At 39.9% G+C, this 18,651-nt stretch overlaps 1 protein-coding gene across 2 annotated transcripts in view; it reads right to left on the reverse strand.

The window, feature by feature from the left end:
- The window catches only part of gaa (alpha glucosidase), a 57,031-nt gene that overhangs the window by 9,274 nt on the left and 29,106 nt on the right, over positions 1-18,651 (reverse strand). For both annotated transcript variants that reach the window (XM_080209583.1, XM_080209584.1), the window contains exons 9-16: positions 17,709-17,819; positions 13,623-13,736; positions 11,813-11,897; positions 11,488-11,605; positions 10,026-10,159; positions 6,768-6,919; positions 5,575-5,723; positions 2,134-2,275 (exon numbers count right to left, since the gene is read on the reverse strand). In XM_080209583.1, coding sequence (XP_080065709.1) covers positions 2,134-2,275; positions 5,575-5,723; positions 6,768-6,919; positions 10,026-10,159; positions 11,488-11,605; positions 11,813-11,897; positions 13,623-13,736; positions 17,709-17,819 — 1,005 coding nt within the window. The remainder of the gene's footprint in view (positions 1-2,133; positions 2,276-5,574; positions 5,724-6,767; positions 6,920-10,025; positions 10,160-11,487; positions 11,606-11,812; positions 11,898-13,622; positions 13,737-17,708; positions 17,820-18,651) is intronic.

An 18,651-nucleotide genomic window follows, 5' to 3' on the forward strand; every position in this document is an offset into this window, starting at 1 on the left:
TAGTAAATTTGCAGATGACACCAAGATTGGCGGAGGAGTAGATGAGGTGGAGGGCTCTTGCAGGCTGCAAAGACAGATTGATAGGATGCAGAGCTGGACCAAAAAGTGGCAGATGGAGTTTAACCCTGATAAGTGTGAGGTGATTCATTTTGGTAAGACAAACTTGAATGCAGATTACAGGGTCAAAGGCAGGGTTCTAAGGAATGTGGAGGAACAGAGAGATCTTGGGGTTCACATCCACAGATCTCTGAAGGTTGCCATTCAAGTGGATAGAGCTGTGAAGATGGCTTATAGTGTGTTAGTGCTTATTAACAGGGGGTTTGAGTTTAAGAGCCGTGGGGTTATGCTGCAACTATACTGGACGTTAGTGAGACCACATTTGGAATATTGTGTTCAATTCTGGTCACCTCATTATAAGAAGGATGTGGAAGCATTGGAGAGAATGCAGAGGAGATTTACCAGGATGCTGCCTGATTTGGAGGGTAGGTCTTATGAAGAAAGGCTGAGGGAGCTGGGGCTTTTCTCTTTGGAGTGGAGGAGGATGAGAAGTGACTTAATAGAGGTTTGTAAGATGATGAGAGGGATTGATAGAGTGGACGTGCACAGACTATTTCCTCGGGTGGATGTAGCTGTTACTAGGGGGCATAACTATAAGGTTCATGGTGGGAGATACAGAAGGGATGTCCAAGGTAGATTCCTTAGTCAGAGAGTGGTTGGGGTGTGGAATAGACTACCTGCTGTGATAGCGGAGTTGGACACTTTAGGAACTTTCAAGCAGTTATTGGATAGGCACATGGAGCACTCCAGAATTATAGGGGAGGGGATGGCTTGATCTTGGGATTGGACATAGCTCGGCACAACATTGAGGGTCGAAGGGCCTGTACGGTGCTGTAACGTTCTATGTTTCTATGAGTATCCACCCCTCTCAACTTACACCCATTCAAGTAATAATGTCTCCCTATTATTGCTACCAAAGTGGATTTATCTACATTATACTGCATCTGCCAAGCAGTTGCCCACACACAGCTTGTCCAAATCATGCTGAAGCATCTCTGCATCCTCCTCACAACTCACCTTCCTACCCAACTTTGTATCATCTGCAAATTTGAAGATAATACATTCAGTTCCCGCTTCCAAATCATTAATTTATAATATGAACAGTTGAGGTCTTCGCACAAACCCCTGCAGAATCCCACTATCACTGACTGCCAATCAGAAAAAGACCCATTTATGCTCTCTTTGCTTCCTATCTGCTAACCAGCTTTCTACCCATCTCAAGACATTACCTGCTATCCCACGTGCTTTAACTTTACATACTAGTTTGTTATGCGAGACCTTGTCGAAAGTCTTCTGAAGGTCTAAATGAACCATATTCACTGGTTCTCCTCAGTCAACTCTACTAGTTACATCCTCATAGAATTCCAATAGATTCATAAAGCATGATTTCCCTTTTGTAAATCCATGCTGATTTTGTTTGATTATACCATTGCCTTCCAAATGTTGAGTTGTGAAATCCTTGATAATGGACTCTAGTAACTTCCCCGTACAGACATCAGGCTCATTGGTCTATAGTTCCCTGTTTTCTCTCTACCTCCCTTTCTGAATAGTGGGCTTACATTAGCTACCCTCCAATCTGTATGAACCAGCCCATCATCCAAAGAATTTTGGAAAATAACCACCAATGGATCTACTATTCCCAGGGCCACTTCCTTAAGTACTCTGGGATGAAGATTATCAGGATATAATCAAGGAGATTTATTCATCTTCAATCCCATTGATTTCCCCAAAACCATTTCTCTACTAATGCTGATTTTCTTCAGCTCCTCATTAAAACTTGTTTCTGTCAGAACTTCTGGTACATTATTCATGTCTTACTTTGTGAAGATTGAAGCAAAGTATGCATTTAATTCCTTGGCATTTCTTTATTCCGCATTATGAATTCTCCCGTTTCTGACTGTAAGGAGCCTACATTCGTATTTGTCAATCTTTTTCTGTCTACTTACCTTTTAGAGTCAGGTTTTTATGTTCCCTGCTAGCTTATTTTCATACTCTATTTTTCCCTTCTTAATCAACCCCTTGGTCCTCCTTACATCATATAACATATGACATCATCTCACATCTTATAACACTTACATCATGTAGACTGTACCATTTTGTTGGGGGAAAATAACCAGACACCTCCACTGTTTTAGGTTCCAATACTGGAGTGATGAGAAGTGCTTCTCCCCACATGAACTGATGATCAATGCTTGGCGTGTTTGGATCTTGAGGGAATCTAAAGCCAAGAAAGAACAGCATTTGTATATCTGGAGCAACTCCAATGAAAGAAAAGATCAGACTGAAGTTAATTAACTATTGCTTTTTTGCCATCCAAAGCTACAACAGGCATATACATATTTATAAACATTTGAGGGATCTCTCAATTGGCACATCAAAAATTGTAGGTTGAGCAAAGGCCAGACATTTCTCCTTAAAGGAGAGTTAACTGGAAAATCTGCCTGCAAAAGTCAGCCCATGGCTACTCCAACCATCTGGCACAAAACATAATTAAGGTTTTGGAGACCAGTCGGTCCACTTGATGCCTCATTCGGTTTTTGCATTTGCACAATATACTGAATTACAATTTCAAACACACGGAGTGCTGAAATTATATACACTTCCAGGCTACACCAGAAATAACTGTTGTTTGCAGTTGGACTAATGAACGTAGGAACATTATTACTGGAAGCCTGTTCTGCCATTCAACTTGATCACTGATGATCTGTAGTTCAACTCTTTTTAAACAACTTCATTTCACATCCCTTAATATCCTGAACCAACAAAAATCTATTGATCAGTATTGAAAATTTCGATTGACTCAGTATCCAATCTTTTGGGGAAGCAAGTTCCCGATTTCCACCATTCATTCTGTGGAAAAATTGCAATCTGATTTCATTCCTACAAAGCCTAGCTTTAATTTAAGATTATGCCCTATTGTTCTGGATTCCTCCACTGAAGGAATAATTTCTCTTTATCTACCCAAAGAAAATCCCTGTAATATTTTAAATAGCTCAGTTAAATCCCCTCCAATTTTCTAAACTCAAGGCAGTTCCAGCCAAGTTTTTGTGACTTGTCCTGAAATATGAACCCTCCAAGATCTGGTACCATTCTCATGAATCAACAAGGTACACCTTGTAAGGTCATTATATTGTTCCTGAGATCCAGTCCCCCAATAGTAAACTCAATATTTCAGGCTTTATATAACAGAAGCACAGTTTAACCCTCATAAGCCAGCCCCCTGAAAATAGGTCAAAAATCTATTAGAATATTTTAAAATTATTTTTTACATTAGCTTTTAATGAGTTATGTGCATTAAAATTTGAATCACTGTATTCCTCCACACTTCTTGCCTCCCATCATTGGGAATATATTCCAATTTGTCGGACACAGATCCAAAGTGAATAAATTCATGCTTTCCCATATGGAACTAAATCTTTGTGCCATGATTTTCACTTATTTTATCTATGTCCCTCTGTTCGCCATCTTCCCATCACACTACTTACTGTTCCTCCGAACTTAATGTTATCTGCACACTTAAATATAAAAGTCTATTCCTTTATCTGAATCAAGTGAAAAGCTAAAACTACAGCAACACCACTTATCATTTCCTGCAATCAGATAACAAAGATGAACAGGAGTAGGCCATATCAACCTCCGACTTTGTTCTGCCATTCAATATGAACATGGCTAATCTAACTCCATATACCCACCTTGATCCAAAATCCCTTGATATATTTGTTAACAATAATCCATTAACCTCAGATTTAAAATTAAGGATTCATCTTTATAAATTGCTATTTGCAGAAGAGTTCTACCTTTCTTTCTAAATAGAAGAACTTCACAATTCCATTCCTGAAAGGTCTGCCTTCAATTTTATTTTACAACGTCTCCTCGCCCAAGACTCTTCAAGCAGCATATAGTTTCTCTTTATCTATTCACCTTAATATCATGAAAACTTTAATCAAATCACCTCCTTATGTTGAATTCCAAGGAATTGTGTAATCTTTCCTGGTAATTTGTCTCTAGGAGTATGGGCAACACTTTGGTAAATTCTCGCTCCAGTCCGTTCATAACCAACATGGTCTTCCCATGATGTGATGTTGGTTCCCAAGAACTGCTGAGAGCACTCCAGCTGTGGTCTAACAAAACCCCCCATTCTTACTTTTGGTCTTTTACCTCCCAAACACAAGTCCCAAAGTTACCTCTGATTCCAAGAGTTGTAATTTTTGATAATAACATCTTGTGCAGATGGGAATGTTATATTGGTCACTCAGTTTAAATCTGGATGAAGAGTGCTGGACCAATAAAAGAGTCATTACATTAAAAAATAATTGTCACAATTGAGAAACGTTACCAGATGAGGACATGAGAAGTTTTTAGGGATTGTGCTTTATATGCAACCTGAGTGGTAAATGGTAAAATGTGAACACATTAGATTTCTGATAATCCAAATTTTAGCTCTGAAATAAGCTAACAGTCAAAGTTTGAAGTTAGGGTAAAAAAGTGACCGAATCATTTGAAACAGTCCAAACTTTTTGCGTGGGGAGGCCAGATTTTGATGTTTTTCTCATTCAAGGGGCCAATAAGCAAACTTTGTAATGATCAGGTTTGGCACATTAATCGTGAATTTTAAAAACGGGTGACATTTGAAAAGAAACAATTTATTGAGCAAAACAACATCAAACAATAAACTCAAAATTTAAAAGAGAGTTATAAAGATGATTATTCTCACTTTTGCGTCTCTAACACTACCCTTTGTAATATAAACACACACTCCCCTCTCCCTCTCCCATGAGCACATGTTCTTCCCACTCCTCCCCTCACATACACACACATCCTCACTCTCAAACCCCATCTCTCTCACACAAACACTGATTACATGCCCCTCTCCATCACATCATTGATTACATTCCCCTCTCCCTCCGAGACCCGCTCCTCCTCTCCCTCCCTCTTGCCCTGGAACTTAGCTTGAAAACTTACTTTCCCCACTATTTCCTGTTTGTCCAATTACAGGGTTTTTATCCTGCATGATTGGACAAATAGTTTTACAGCATTTTCCAAATGTACATCAGTTGAAAGTCCAATGAGCTTGGAAGCCAAATTCAGAGACCTTTGAGGTCACAATGTGGCCTGCGGCTGGAGAAATCTGATCTCAAACTAACACACAAGCAAAACAAATCATGAACTAGTTTCTACTTATGCTTGAATATGGCTATTACTAATTTCCAAGCTCATTGGATAGCAGGTCTTTTGTTTTACACACAGTACTAAAAGGTTACATAGTCAAATGACAGTGGCCAAACAACTGGAAGTAATGTGAATGATAAAATATGAACCCTCTAGATTTCTGATGACACAAGGTTTAGTTGTAGAATCAACCAACAGAGAAAGTTTGAAGTTTCAATTCAAATATGACTGGATTATCAGGAACACATTCACAAGGAAAATATAACATTGGAATTTGTTTCTGGTTCCTCAGGTACAGCTATGATTTTTAAATCTTGTTTCAAATAGTACTAAAAAAAGGTAACATACTCAAATGACAATGGTCGAACAACCATCTCTCCAGCAGAATGGGCTTTATGGAAAAGTGTGTAAAGGAAAGGGAGCAGCATGTATCTTGTGAAGAGAGCTTTCCGCATAGCTGATTGTGCTGACTCGCTGAAGACATATGGCTCCTGAGACTGAAAGACAAAAACGCATTCCTTTTACAAATGGTATTCACATCTAAGGGCAAAATATTGACTGGTACCAAAATCTTAAATGAACAGGATTCACACTGGGCTTCAACCTTTAATATAATCAAACCAATGTGGATCATGGGCATCCAGAAACAATGCATCAAGGAAAAGGCTTTTAAGTTTGGGGTGCTGCAGGAAACCTCAGGAAACAGGGAGGGACAGGGAGGTCAAACTCAAACAAATCTTTTGCTTATACCAATATGGAAGATGTTGGATGCAATTTTTGCTTGCAAGCAGAGTGTGCTTCCTGAAGGCTTGGGTGCTCATTTCGAAAATGGGCACGCCACTGTTAAATTTCCAAGACTACTTCTCTGGTCAGAACATAAACTCGTTTCCTTTCTCAAGCCCTCTTCCCCACTTGGGTCCTTCAGAGATCATCAAGACTCATCATTACCTATGACTTAGATCACAAATGCTAAATTTGCCTTAATGAACTAAAATCTTTTGAGGTTTACAATAAGCAGATAACTCCATCCAAAATTTAGCTCTTAGCATTCATTTTTCTTGTCTCATGCATCATGGGATCCTGCCACTCACATCCTTATTTCAGAGGAGGAAGCTGTGCGTTGTTTTTGCTTTTCTTGCCATAAGCAATGCCTCCAGTCATGATGCCCTTAATCCAGATTGTAGATTTGTGGCAAAACATCACACCCTCAGATAGCACTAACGACTTCCACATATCAAACAAAACAAGTACTGGTGTTATTACAGTGTTCTCAATTCGTGGAAAAACAATTAATGTTGTACCAAATATACTATAAATTGCAATACAATGCAAGGTAAACTTCTGCTTCACAGTTAATGTCCTTTTCCATTTTGAAATGTCACAGATAAATATCTGAAAACATTTGCTCATGCTCTGTTATTAGACAGAAGTCCAACAATTAATCTTTTAATTTTACTCCATGCATTCTAATGTCTGAAAATTAATTAAAATAGACAATTTCAATAAGCCAACTTCAATATTTACTAGTCTCAAGGACTAACCCGCTGTTTCCAGTCGTTGTGATTCCGCATAAAGGGATAGAATGAACCAAGTTGTGTCCAGCGCACACAAAGCTCTTCAGTGGTGTTTGACCGGAAACCACACACATCCGCTCCAACAAGAGGAACCCCAAACATGTTAAATAGCATTATTGCTGTGAAATATATAAGATAAGGCACAAAGAGTTTTATATTTTTGATCTTTCACAATTCATATTTCAACTGTACAATAGACTACTGAAAGCTAGTATGACTGTCCTAATGATAGGCTTTAATATTAAGACTTTGTTCTGTGGTGGTATCATACTTGCAGATTTACAATATATTCAATCACAAAGTTTTGTATTTTTAGTTTCTCTACAGTGAGGACATGAACAGACAGTGGGAATTAAAACGAAAAAATAAAGTAAATTATCCTGCATTTCCGTCATACAATCCTGTTGGTCAATGTATAGGCAGAGCGTTATGAAAGCGAATTTACCTTCTCGTTGACAGCAGAGGTTGAGAACTCCAAGTTCAGATTTGTGTGGACCCTAAGTGGGCAGTGTATGTGCAATTCAACATCTTACATTCTTTGGTCCAAAGATGGGCCGAAAGCGCACTTGCAAAAAGAGTTCAAAAACCTGGGACACCTGACCAGGAACAGAGAACTATTGCAGACAAATGCCCCAGGCAGGCAACCAAGGAGAGTTTCTATGAGATGGGGATAGAGATAGGGTGAGGCCCCATTTGAGAAGAAAGGGGAGCAGAGAAAGAATCCAAGCAGGAAAAAGGCTGTGGTTGGCAGAGTCTCAACGGTGATGTCTTAAGAGAAGTCCTGCCGATCAAAGAGGATTCAAGAGAAACTCCAATGATTTAAGATGGCAGCAGTAGGTTGGTGACTCCCTGCTGTGAGCTGTTGGGGTGAAGGTATCAATCTGCTTGAAGATCTGAAAAGCTGAAGTTGTGCATGTTAGTTGGTGCTTGCATGCATACTCAGAAATCCAGGGGAACGATGTCTAACCCTGCAAGGTGGGCAGTTATTGCAGCAGACTGATTGGAATTCTCACCAAATGTTATTCCCAAAGTAAGATCTTTGAAGGTGGGTAAGAGAGTCACAGTTTCAATGAAATTGGTTAACACAGTGTTCCTGACATCTGGGTGGGTTATTGAGAAATCCAGGGAATCTGTCCTGGCCAATCACAGTTTGCCTGTTAATTCACATGATCCTCATTTTATCCCTGAATATGACAGATACCATGAATTGTTTCATTTTTCTGACCTTGTAAAGTTTTTTGTATTTGTTCACAACCTGTGGAATCCTGTGATCTTATTCACTTCGCAAGTGTCTTGAATCTCAAATTTTGTCAACTTAAAAAAAATGTTATTGATCCCTAATCAGGTTGTACCAAACATTTGACAATCTCATCCTGGGTCAAAACAAGAGGTTATGAGCAACTGCCTGCTCCATTGTAACTTGGCCCATAGATTCCACAGAAAAATTCCAGAGTGAAAATTGAAAAAATATAAATCATGAAAAATAAAAGAAATATCCTGCATCTGGCTGACCACAAACCTCAAGAGTCATCGAGCAAGAGTCAGTCTCCTATTTCTCTCATTGCTGTAATATCTTTGTGGTTCACAGTTGTGTTAATTTTACTGTGACATGTTTTGATACTTAGACATTGGAAAATATATTCAAATATTCCTGCAAATGTCAGAGAACAAAAACCTTTAAGAATGACGAAGTGATTCTCCTCCGAATGCTTCATAGCTTCTCATTTATTAGAGTTAAAGGAAAATTTTGGTTGATTAATCATGTCAGTAATCATGTTATGGCAGCTTAAGAACATAAAAAAAGAGCAGAAGCAAGAAATTCATCCTTTCAAGACAGCTTCATCAGCCAATAAATTAACGGCTGATCCTCTCGTTCAATTGTCTATGTATTCAACACATTGAAATATGAGTATATGTGCTGTTGCTGGGAGTGGGTGACTGCTGTGAAGCCTCTTCAACAGTGGAGTTGGAAAAATGCCCCTCTGAACTGCTGGAGTCTGGTGATTCCGGGGGGAATACACAGGGAACATTGATTACTCATTTGAGACTTGACAACATTTGTATTGAAGATTCTCATGTTTCTTTGCTGCCCTCACTTCACTAGCAGTGCAGGAATGGTCTTCCTCCTCCCTGGCCAGCTCAAGGGTCCATTCCTTGAAGTGAGTGAGGGTTTGCAACACAGGCATGACTCCAGATGGCTGCGCCTGCTCTGCATAGTTTGTCCTGCAATGACATAGTGCAGGTGGCAGTGTGGACATTTAAGATGGGGATGAGGTGCGGCAGATGTGGGGCTCGGGTGGGAACTGGAGTGTGCAGAGCATAGCAGTTACTGGAGGAGCACGATGATAATGGAATGGGGTGGATCTGGTACCTGTCGTGGGCAGAGGCCAAGGTAGAAGTGATTGGGGGTGCAAAGGGGTCCGGTGGGAGACTGGGCTGGTTCACTTGCCCCGGCTGTGTGAACAGGATCATTCATCTTCTTTCAACACTGCTGCCCTGTCCTCTTTTGCAGTGTTCTGGCACTGATCAGAGGTGCATCCCAGATAGGGTGTGGTCACCTGCTAGATGGCCGTCACCTGGAGCATGGGTATAGGGCTTCCCTCCTCTGCACCACTATCAAGTAGTCTGGTGAGGAGCCCCTCTGTGAAGCATGGTGCTGGATTTTTGGCCGCCATCCCCTGCAGTTGTGAACAAATGCCTGGGAGTCGTTTATATGGAGTTCCCCTGTGCTTGCAGCAGTTAAGTCCTTACACAGCAGGTGAATCAGAGAAAACACGCTGCTGGAATGGCATGAAAAATGTGGGAATAAAAGTTAATACCAATGAGCCGTAAGATTCAGAACAAAAACACATTGGCGCCATTGGTGGCCAATACCCCGTTTTTCTAGCCAGAGCCAGCACTGCCATTTTTTCTAAGATGTTGCCCAACACCTCTGATAGCACCTGAAGGATTCCCTCACTGCTGCACTGGAGTGTCAGTTCTGACTTTTAAGCTCAACAGCAGGAATGGTACTTGAGCCCATAGCCTTCTGACCAAGGTGAGACTGCATACTATCAATAGAGCCAAGGTGCACACAACCACAGGAATGTATAGTTAGTTACATAAAAATGTAACTTATTTTGAAAAATAATTTCCAAAGTCCTTGGAAAAACTCAGCACATCAGATAACCTTCCTGAAGAAAAACAAGTAGGTTTACTGGCAAAACTCCATTCTAATTTCCATACCTGGGATGGTATAATACATGTCATTCCAGTCACTCAGGATGTCGCCAGTCCAGTGTCCAGCGTAATGACCATGACTGGGGAATGTGGACCGTGAAATCACAAATGGGCGTTTTCCTATCACCTTGATCAAAGCACTGAACGTAAGAAAGGAGACAATCCTGAAACAAATGATGGCTGAAAATATTCACCCAGATTACCTCTAATAACGATCCAAAATTTTCAAATTAAATACGATTATACTGAAACTATTTATGCGCTTTTGTCTTCATTGGTGTACTGACCTCATTTTAAAAGATGTCGCATAAGCCATTTCAGTAATGGTTTTAAGATTAGTAGAAACACACACCCTTTGTTCTTGTTAGCATCCCTCCACTATCCTTACCTTGTTGTCAAAAATTGCAGTTGGTTCTTTTGAACTCCTTGTGGGACTTCAAAAACTGACTCTCAGAGCAATATCACTGTTTAGTTGCATAGGATTTTTGGCACAGAAACAGGCCATTTGGCCCAACTGATCCATGCTAGTGTTTTGTTCCAGAATTCCTCGACCCTCACAGGTCATACTATACTAGGATCTGATAAGAATCAGAGGTGCCAGATATGCACCTGTAAGCAAGTAGAACAGCAATAGAATCTGCGACCCAAAATGTTTTCTCGGGTAGGATATTCCCTGTGGCTTTTAAAAGGCAGCCTGAATGCTGCTAATTTCAAATAATGAGCTCCCCACAATGACTCATTGAATGTGTTTAATGAATACCTTAATCATAAGCATGAGGAAGGTTTCAAAGTTGGTTACTGGTCTGTGTTGAGGCAGCTGGTTTGAACCAGAGGTACAACTGACATCAGTGCTTTGGTTTAGGGAGAAAACCACATGCCAAGATTTCTTCTGATTGCTATTCAGTAATGTAAACTGGATGTTCACATCGAATGAAGGCAGGATCAAGCTTCAGTGGATAGTCATGACAACATTCATCTAAGGCTTACACTTTAACAATGTTCATTTGCTCAAAATACTGGAGAGCAACTAGTAACTGAATTCAAAAGATATGTTTTTTTAAAAAGTTTTTAAAATTTTTATTTATTAGTGCCACAAGTCGACTTACATTAGCACTGCAATGAAGTTACTGTGAAAATCCCCCAATTGCCACTCTCTGACACCTGTTCAGGTACATTGAGGGAGAATTTAGCATGGCCAATGCGCTTAACCAGCATGTCGTTTGGACTGTGGGAGGAAACGAGAACACCCGCAGATACGAGGAGAACATGCAGATTCTGCATGGACAGTGACCCAAGGTCAGGATTGAGCCTGGGTCTCAGTGCTACAAGGCAGCAGTGCTAACCACTGTGCCAGCGTGCTACCCATACTTTGAAGATATTTAGCACAGTGTTCAAAAGCCTTGACCCGCTACACAGACTACTTCGTCATATCCAGTAAAAACGCACTGCTGTTTCAATTGTCACTCACTCGTGGGAAGCAATGGCCTCAGTCAAGCCATAAAGGTTGTGTAGGTTATAATGTGATGACAGATATTGTTTACCAGACATACATATTGTACAAGAGCTCAGATTTCCTCCAGTCACGCCTGCAAACACAAAACAATAATTTTCATAATGAGCTAAATTCTTTCCCACAAAACTTGGATGTCCAAGAAAATGCAGAACAAAATCAAATAAATCAGCATATACTAAAGCAAAAGAACCTCAGTAATACGGCAAAAAATGGTACAAAGGACTCGGTAGGACGAGGTTGGAAGACATTGCTTGCTTTTCCAAATTAATTAGATTTTTACCTGGTACATATGGAGGATTTTCTAAATTGTTGTCTGGACAGCCATTTATTGCTCCAGAAACAAAGTTAGATGGTTCATTCATATCCTGTGAAATAAAACTTACTTTATTATTGCAGCTTAAAAAAAATTTGTTCATCTCAAGTCAGGCCAGACAGACATATCTTCCTCTGCATTTTTTAAGCCAACTCTACTGATTACCTACTAATGATATATTCTGATCATCTGTGTTAAAGATTTTTCATTTTAAATAGATAAAATAATGCAGTTCAGCATACTCTCCGGTTCCAAATGATTTCTCACTTTTCCATCAGATTCAGCCATGCACCGCTGAAAACACCTGGAACGATCTTGTAGTAAGGAATACACTCATGCTGTACAAGTGTTGAAAGCAGTGCCATTTTAAATACAAAAGCATAACTTCTTCTCTCAGAGAAAGGATTTTTCAATATTTCAATGGTATATTTCAACAGCATTCACGAACTGGTCTGCAGTTGAACAGATAATAAGGCAGTGCTCAGGTAACTAAGGGGCAGGAACAGTTATATATTCCCAGTGCCCTATGCAACAATACTGTGCCTTTAAGAAATGCATTTAATCATGTTTCGCTGCAGGACGTTTCTAGCAGGCTCTGGAATTTGTTGGCACTGTATTGTCTGTAGCCGGTGTCCTTTACTGATGCTGAGGCAGTATAATTTATAGCATGTTTATTTTTAATCTGCACTAATGCAGTGTTCTGTGGTTTTAATGTGTCCTGTGGGATTGCTGAGTGGAGCTTGATCGACAGGTCCGGTGATATGCTTGGGGACAGTTCTTTTTGAACCACAGAGCATTCCAGTTTTTAGTTTTGTTTTTCAGTTGCTGCCAGGAGCTGGTGGAAGAAAGTTTTCTGTGTCTCTCTCTCTCTCCCCAGAGGCTTTCTGAAAGTTCTACGGCTAGGGAACCTGAGAGAGATTTGATTCAACATTCATAGGATCAATTCACAGCAGGTGTTAAAAAGCTGAATGTATTTGCTTTTTGTGAGAAGTCTGAAGAAGGGTGTACGTGGAACAGCAGAGATAGCTAACTGTTAGGAATGATACTATTTTGTGTTTAACTCTTGTAATTAGTAAATGTTATGCTAATTATTTTTGTTACATTTTAACTGAGTTCTAAATAAACTTTATTTGATGAAAGCTTGCTAGTGGGTCACTTGAATCATACTCAGGGTTAAACACTTTATACTCACCCATGCCAAAATCAAATTTAAAAATTAAGGTCTAGGCTAACTTCATAAAACAATTTGGAGTATCTGGTTTGGGTCCTAACATCTAGCGTGCTTATTTAAACCCTTGGATTTTACTGCATACATGTAGTCCAGCCCAATAATTTAAAGTTCTTTTATATGTTAAAGTACATCTATTAAACAATAATTTAATGTACCATAAGTTAAACAACAAAAGTGGAAAATTAGCTCAAAAATTATTTGAATCACCATAGGTCTTGAATAATGCAACTTCAAATTAAGATGTATTTTGATAGGAGAAATAAAGTAGTTATCTAATACATAACGTATTTACTTTTCCATTCACCAGAACAGCTGGTCCCTGGTGCCAGACTTTTGAATGGGCCTATCGTATACTAAGCTGATCTTTTCTTCACCCTATCTGCAGCCATATCTGTACCCAATCCTTTCTTTCTTTCCCATGTACGGTATGTTTTTTCTGTATAGCATGCAAAAAACAGTACTTTTCATTGTATCCCAATACATGTGACAATAATAAATTAAATCAAATCACATCATAGGACAGAATTTTTGAGATCACGTACTTACAATCCACATCCCATCAAAAGGCACTTTATCATGAAATTCCTTAATATTCTCATACCACCAAGCATGAGTTTCTGGGTTTGTAAAATCTGGGAAAGCAGTTGGGCCAGGCCAAACCTAAATAGAGCAGAACAAAATTTAAATATGCTTTTTGGATTCAGTCTAGCCTAATAGGATGAGAATCTAACACTGAACCAGAAATCCACAAGTCCTCACAAGTGATCTAGGGTCTCAGATTCAAATTCCATCAGGACAGCTGGGGGAAATTAAATTCAATTAATTATTTAATGAATCTGGAATTTAAAGCTAATCTTAGAAATGGTGACTGTGATGTTAGTGTACCTTTAAGAAATGTTTTTTGTTAAATCAAATTCTCTGCAGCTCTCCCAGCCTCAGCTGATGTCATTGTTGCTAAGTTGGCAGGAAAAGTCCTTTTATTGCTCCTCAAGTGGCTTAAATAGGGTTTGTTTATTTTTACTTCAGGATCTTTTATGACCCTGTGTTGTTAAAAGGAAGACTGGTTGGTAGGTCATTGGTTCCGGCTGAACATTTTAGACATATTTGTTCAGGGCTATACATTATTATAATTGTTTTGTTTTTGTTTGTAATTGATAAAAGTTATTGCTAATTTTCTTTCCATACTTGTTAACTATATTCTTAAATAAACTTTGGCTGATAAAAGCTCCTTAGTGGGTCATTTGAATCTTACTTGAAGTGAACATAAGAACATAAGAAATAGGAGCAGGAGTAGGCCATCTAGCCCTTCGAGCCTGCCCCGCCATTCAATAAGATCATGGCTGATCTGTAGTGGATCAGTTCCACTTTCTGGAACTGAAGCATCTTATGCTTACCCTAACCAAATTAAAAGTGCAAAACTTATGATCAGGTGGGCTTCATAAAACACTTTGGAGTTTCTAACCTGAATTATAACAAGGCCATGAAACTAACAACGATTATTGCAAAAACCCATCTGGTTCTTTCCTTTAAGGAAGGAAAGCTACTGTTCTAACCTGGTTTCCAGACACACAACAATATGCTTGACTCTTAATTGCCCTCTGAACTAACCAATCTGCCACTCAATTTTACCAAACTTTTACAGAAAAGTCATGTCACTTGGACGACAGTGGTTCAAGAAAGTGGCTCACCTGTTACCTACCGAGGCAAATTAGAATGGCCGACAAATGCTGGCCTTGACACTGCCGTGACAGAGCAGAGTTACACTGTACCAAACTTTTTGATAGCTCCAGATGCTCAAAAGGATCATTTTATTCTACAATCATTCTATTTTAACTGAAAATAAAATTCAGATTTCTTATTCCTGACTCTCGTCACAGGGATTCACAATGAACTGATTCTTCACATTAAGTTGCACACATTGATGTTTTTGTGCAACTCTGATGCTCATTTGTAGGTCTCCGAATACAGTTAAAAAGATGAGATTTTAAGACACATCAACTCAGAGAGATGCTTTATGATGTTATCTGTTGCATAATATCATTTTGAAGTAATTATACCAGAGAAGTCCTTTTATTGGTCCTCAAGTGGCTTAAATGCGATTTGTTTATTTTTACTTTGGCACCTTTTATGACTCTGCATTGTTAGAAGGAAGACTGGTTGGTAGGTCATTGGTTCTGGCTGAACATTTTAGACCTATTTGTTTAGGGCTACACATTATTATAGTTGTTTTGTTTTTGTTTGTAATTGACTGGTTTGGTTTCAAGAATGCTTTTGATAAATCTAATGGCAGTCACTCTGGTATATCGCAAGATAGAATGGCATCCCAGCGCGGTAACATCTTCAAAGCATTGTACACAGAACACAACATCTTTTTAATATGTTAAATATTTTCCTTATTACCTTTAATCTGAAAGGAATTTAGAATGGGTCATTCAAATTAGTTACATACCAGTCAATGAGATTACTGTTTTCCTGTGATGTCATTCCCAATTGTTTTTCAAACACATTCAGCTGCCTCAGTACAGTGTGTCCCTCACCTGCCACTCTTGGACGGTGAGCGAAGGCCCCGAACCTGGCTCTCAATTTCTTTTTTCAGTACAATGCATCCCTCACAGGTCTGGCTGTCTCCGCTCCCGGAAGGCAAGTGAAGGCTCCAAACCTGGCTCTCTATTTATCCTCTTCTCTGTCCTTTGCAGGTCTGGCTGTCTCCTGGAAGATGTGGAGGCCCTGAGCCTTGATGTCTATTTACCCTCTCCTCAGTACAGTGTGTCCCTCATAAGACCAGCTGTCTCCGCTCCCACAAGGGGTGAAGGCCTGAGCCTGGCTTTCTCTTTATCTTTCCTCTGTACAGTGTGTTCCTCAGAGGTCTGGCTGTCTCTGCTCCCAAATGATGAGTACTGTGACCCCAGCTGTTGCATTAGTATGGACACAACAGATCTCTTCATCATTTCAGACCCCACTTGGAGTAATGTACGCAGTTCTGATCGCCTCATTACAAGAAGGATGTGGAAGCTATTGAGAGGGTGCAGAGGAGATCTACAAGGATGTTGCCTGGATTGGGAGGCATGCCTTATGAAGATAGATTGAGGGAGCTAGGTCTCTTCTCCCTGGAGAGACGAAGATTGAGAGGCGACGTGATAGAGGTTTATAAAATGTTGAGAGGTATAGATAGTTTGGATTCTTGGAGACTATTTCCCAGGGCTGATATGGTCGCTACAAGAGGATACAGGTTTAAGGTGCTGGGGAGCAGGTACAGAGGAGATGTCAGGGGTAAGTTTTTCACTCAGAAGGTGGTGAGTGAGTGGAATCGGCTGCCGTCGGTGGTGGTAGAGGCGAACTCACTTGGGTCTTTTAAGAGACTTCTGGATGAGTACATGGGATTTAATGGGATTGAGAGTTATAGATAGGCCTAGTAGGTATGGATATGATCGGCGCAACTTGTGGGCCGAAGGGCCTGTTTGTGCTGTAGTGTTCTATGTTCTATATGTTCATCATAAGAGTCAGGGGAGGCTGCGTAGTCTTCCCATTCATTTTACCTTTGGTTATTGTATAACTATAAGGCAGCAATGGGTACAGACTTTGGCATCCTGTGGAAACATCACCAGATGATGGATATGGATTTCTCAGACAACATCGCCTTGCTGGCTGAAGAATCGCACACTCTCCTAGACATGACCACCAGTCTGGAGTGGCAGTGCCAAGGTTGGTCTACAAATCAGCTGCGAGAGGACCAAGACAATGATGGTTGAACAGCAACAAGGGCCACTCATTGTCATCAGGCCACATTGAGGATGTTGATCACATCACCTACCAAGAAAGCAACATTGCTATCACATCTACACATGAATTGGCAAAGTAACTTTGGTCTTCCATCTTCCAAAGGCTCAATATGGTCTGGGCATCCTACATCCTGAACATGGCCATGAAGCTGTGACTCTACATATCCACAGTAGTAACAACCACAATCTATGCCAATGAGACATGGAAGAAAATAGCAAAGATGTCATGTATGTTGGACATCTTTCACCAGCACTGCTATATGATATTGGGCATCACATAGGGGAGACTGCATCATCAATGAAGTCGTGCTATAGAGAACAGGTCAGAGGTACCCACAAGACATCATGACAGTGAGAAGAATGAAGGGGAGGTCACATATTTTGTCTCCTGAATGTCCAGACTGCCAAAGTGGGAACAAGACGGACACGGCCAGACGGAAGAAGATGGGACTGGCTCAAGAATACCTAGCGAAGTACATGTAAGGAGGACACCCAAGAGCGGAGCACCATCTGGGCTGCAGCGAAAGAGATTGTGATAGACTGGGCTAGTCGCAAAGTCTTGTTGTCCGTTGTCCTGTATGGAATCAGAGGAACTAAGTCTAATTAAGTATCAGGTAGAAATGTAGTGAAAAATAACATCACAAAAAAAACCTGCATAATTAGGAAAATTGCACCAATGCACATATAATAAATTAGCAGATTTGACATTTAATAGTTTTTTCACAATGAATGAATGTTTTCAATAAAGGTGCAGGCCTGAAAGAAATTTAACATAGGAGCTTGCAGCCGATATTTATACAAGTTGCATCAGCCAGTTAAATATGAAATTTGAACTTCCCATCGATGCACTGACCTTCCCTATCAATGGTTGGCTGGTTTCATTTTTAATAAAAACACCTCTCTTCACACCATCATCGTATGGTTTGTATTTTCCTGCTTTCTGTGTACTACTGATACCTGGATCCTACAGGAGAAATCAAAAAGCTGTCAGTGCTAAGAATTCTTAAAGACCACTGAATTGGAGAAATGCATAACCAGACTTCAAAACAAGGTTGACAAAACAATTTAGCATGGCCTGTTAAGAGTTCATTGAAAATAGTCTGCAATATGTCTGAATAACATGTTAACTCTTAACAAACCAAGATCGACCACTTGGTTGGTGTCACATTGATGTTAACAGTTCAAGTTCACAATATGGGCTCAGGGATAACAAAGGTAGCACCACGAAGTCTTTGGTACTCCTGAAGTAAATCAGTAATATTTTACGTGCTAAATAAAAATTCCAAAATTGGCACAATGTTACAACAAAGTGTTTTGTTTGTAGCGAGACATCCTTCAGGAATTTCCCAAGTACAGAATCAGAATTTAGTTCAAGACCATCATCGCAACTCAGCCAGAAATTGAGAATTTTTTGCTAAGCAGTAGACAAAGTAGTTTAAGTCTGTTCAGAACTATCACACTACTTCTTGTCTGCCACTTGATGATTTTGTGTGTGCTAAACATACTTGATTACATTAATGAGCTCCATAAATGCCATTTTCAACTCCATAAGTAGACATGGATGGCAATTTCCCCATTCACTCCCAACACCATAAGAAACACGTCTTAGACTCTGGATTGGAATCCCTGCACTACCTTCAGAGACATAAAATGTAATCAATCCACCACTGCTTAACAGAGTTAAAAGCAAAATATCATGAATGCTGGAATCTGAAACAAAAACAGAAAATGCTGGAAAATCTCAGCATTCTGACAGCATCTAAGGAGCGAGAATAGAGCCAACGTTTCGAGCCAGA

Source organism: Carcharhinus amblyrhynchos, chromosome 21 (genome assembly GCF_965287045.1).
Source record: "Carcharhinus amblyrhynchos chromosome 21, sCarAmb.v2.hapA, whole genome shotgun sequence".
NCBI classification, from domain to species: domain Eukaryota; kingdom Metazoa; phylum Chordata; class Chondrichthyes; order Carcharhiniformes; family Carcharhinidae; genus Carcharhinus; species Carcharhinus amblyrhynchos.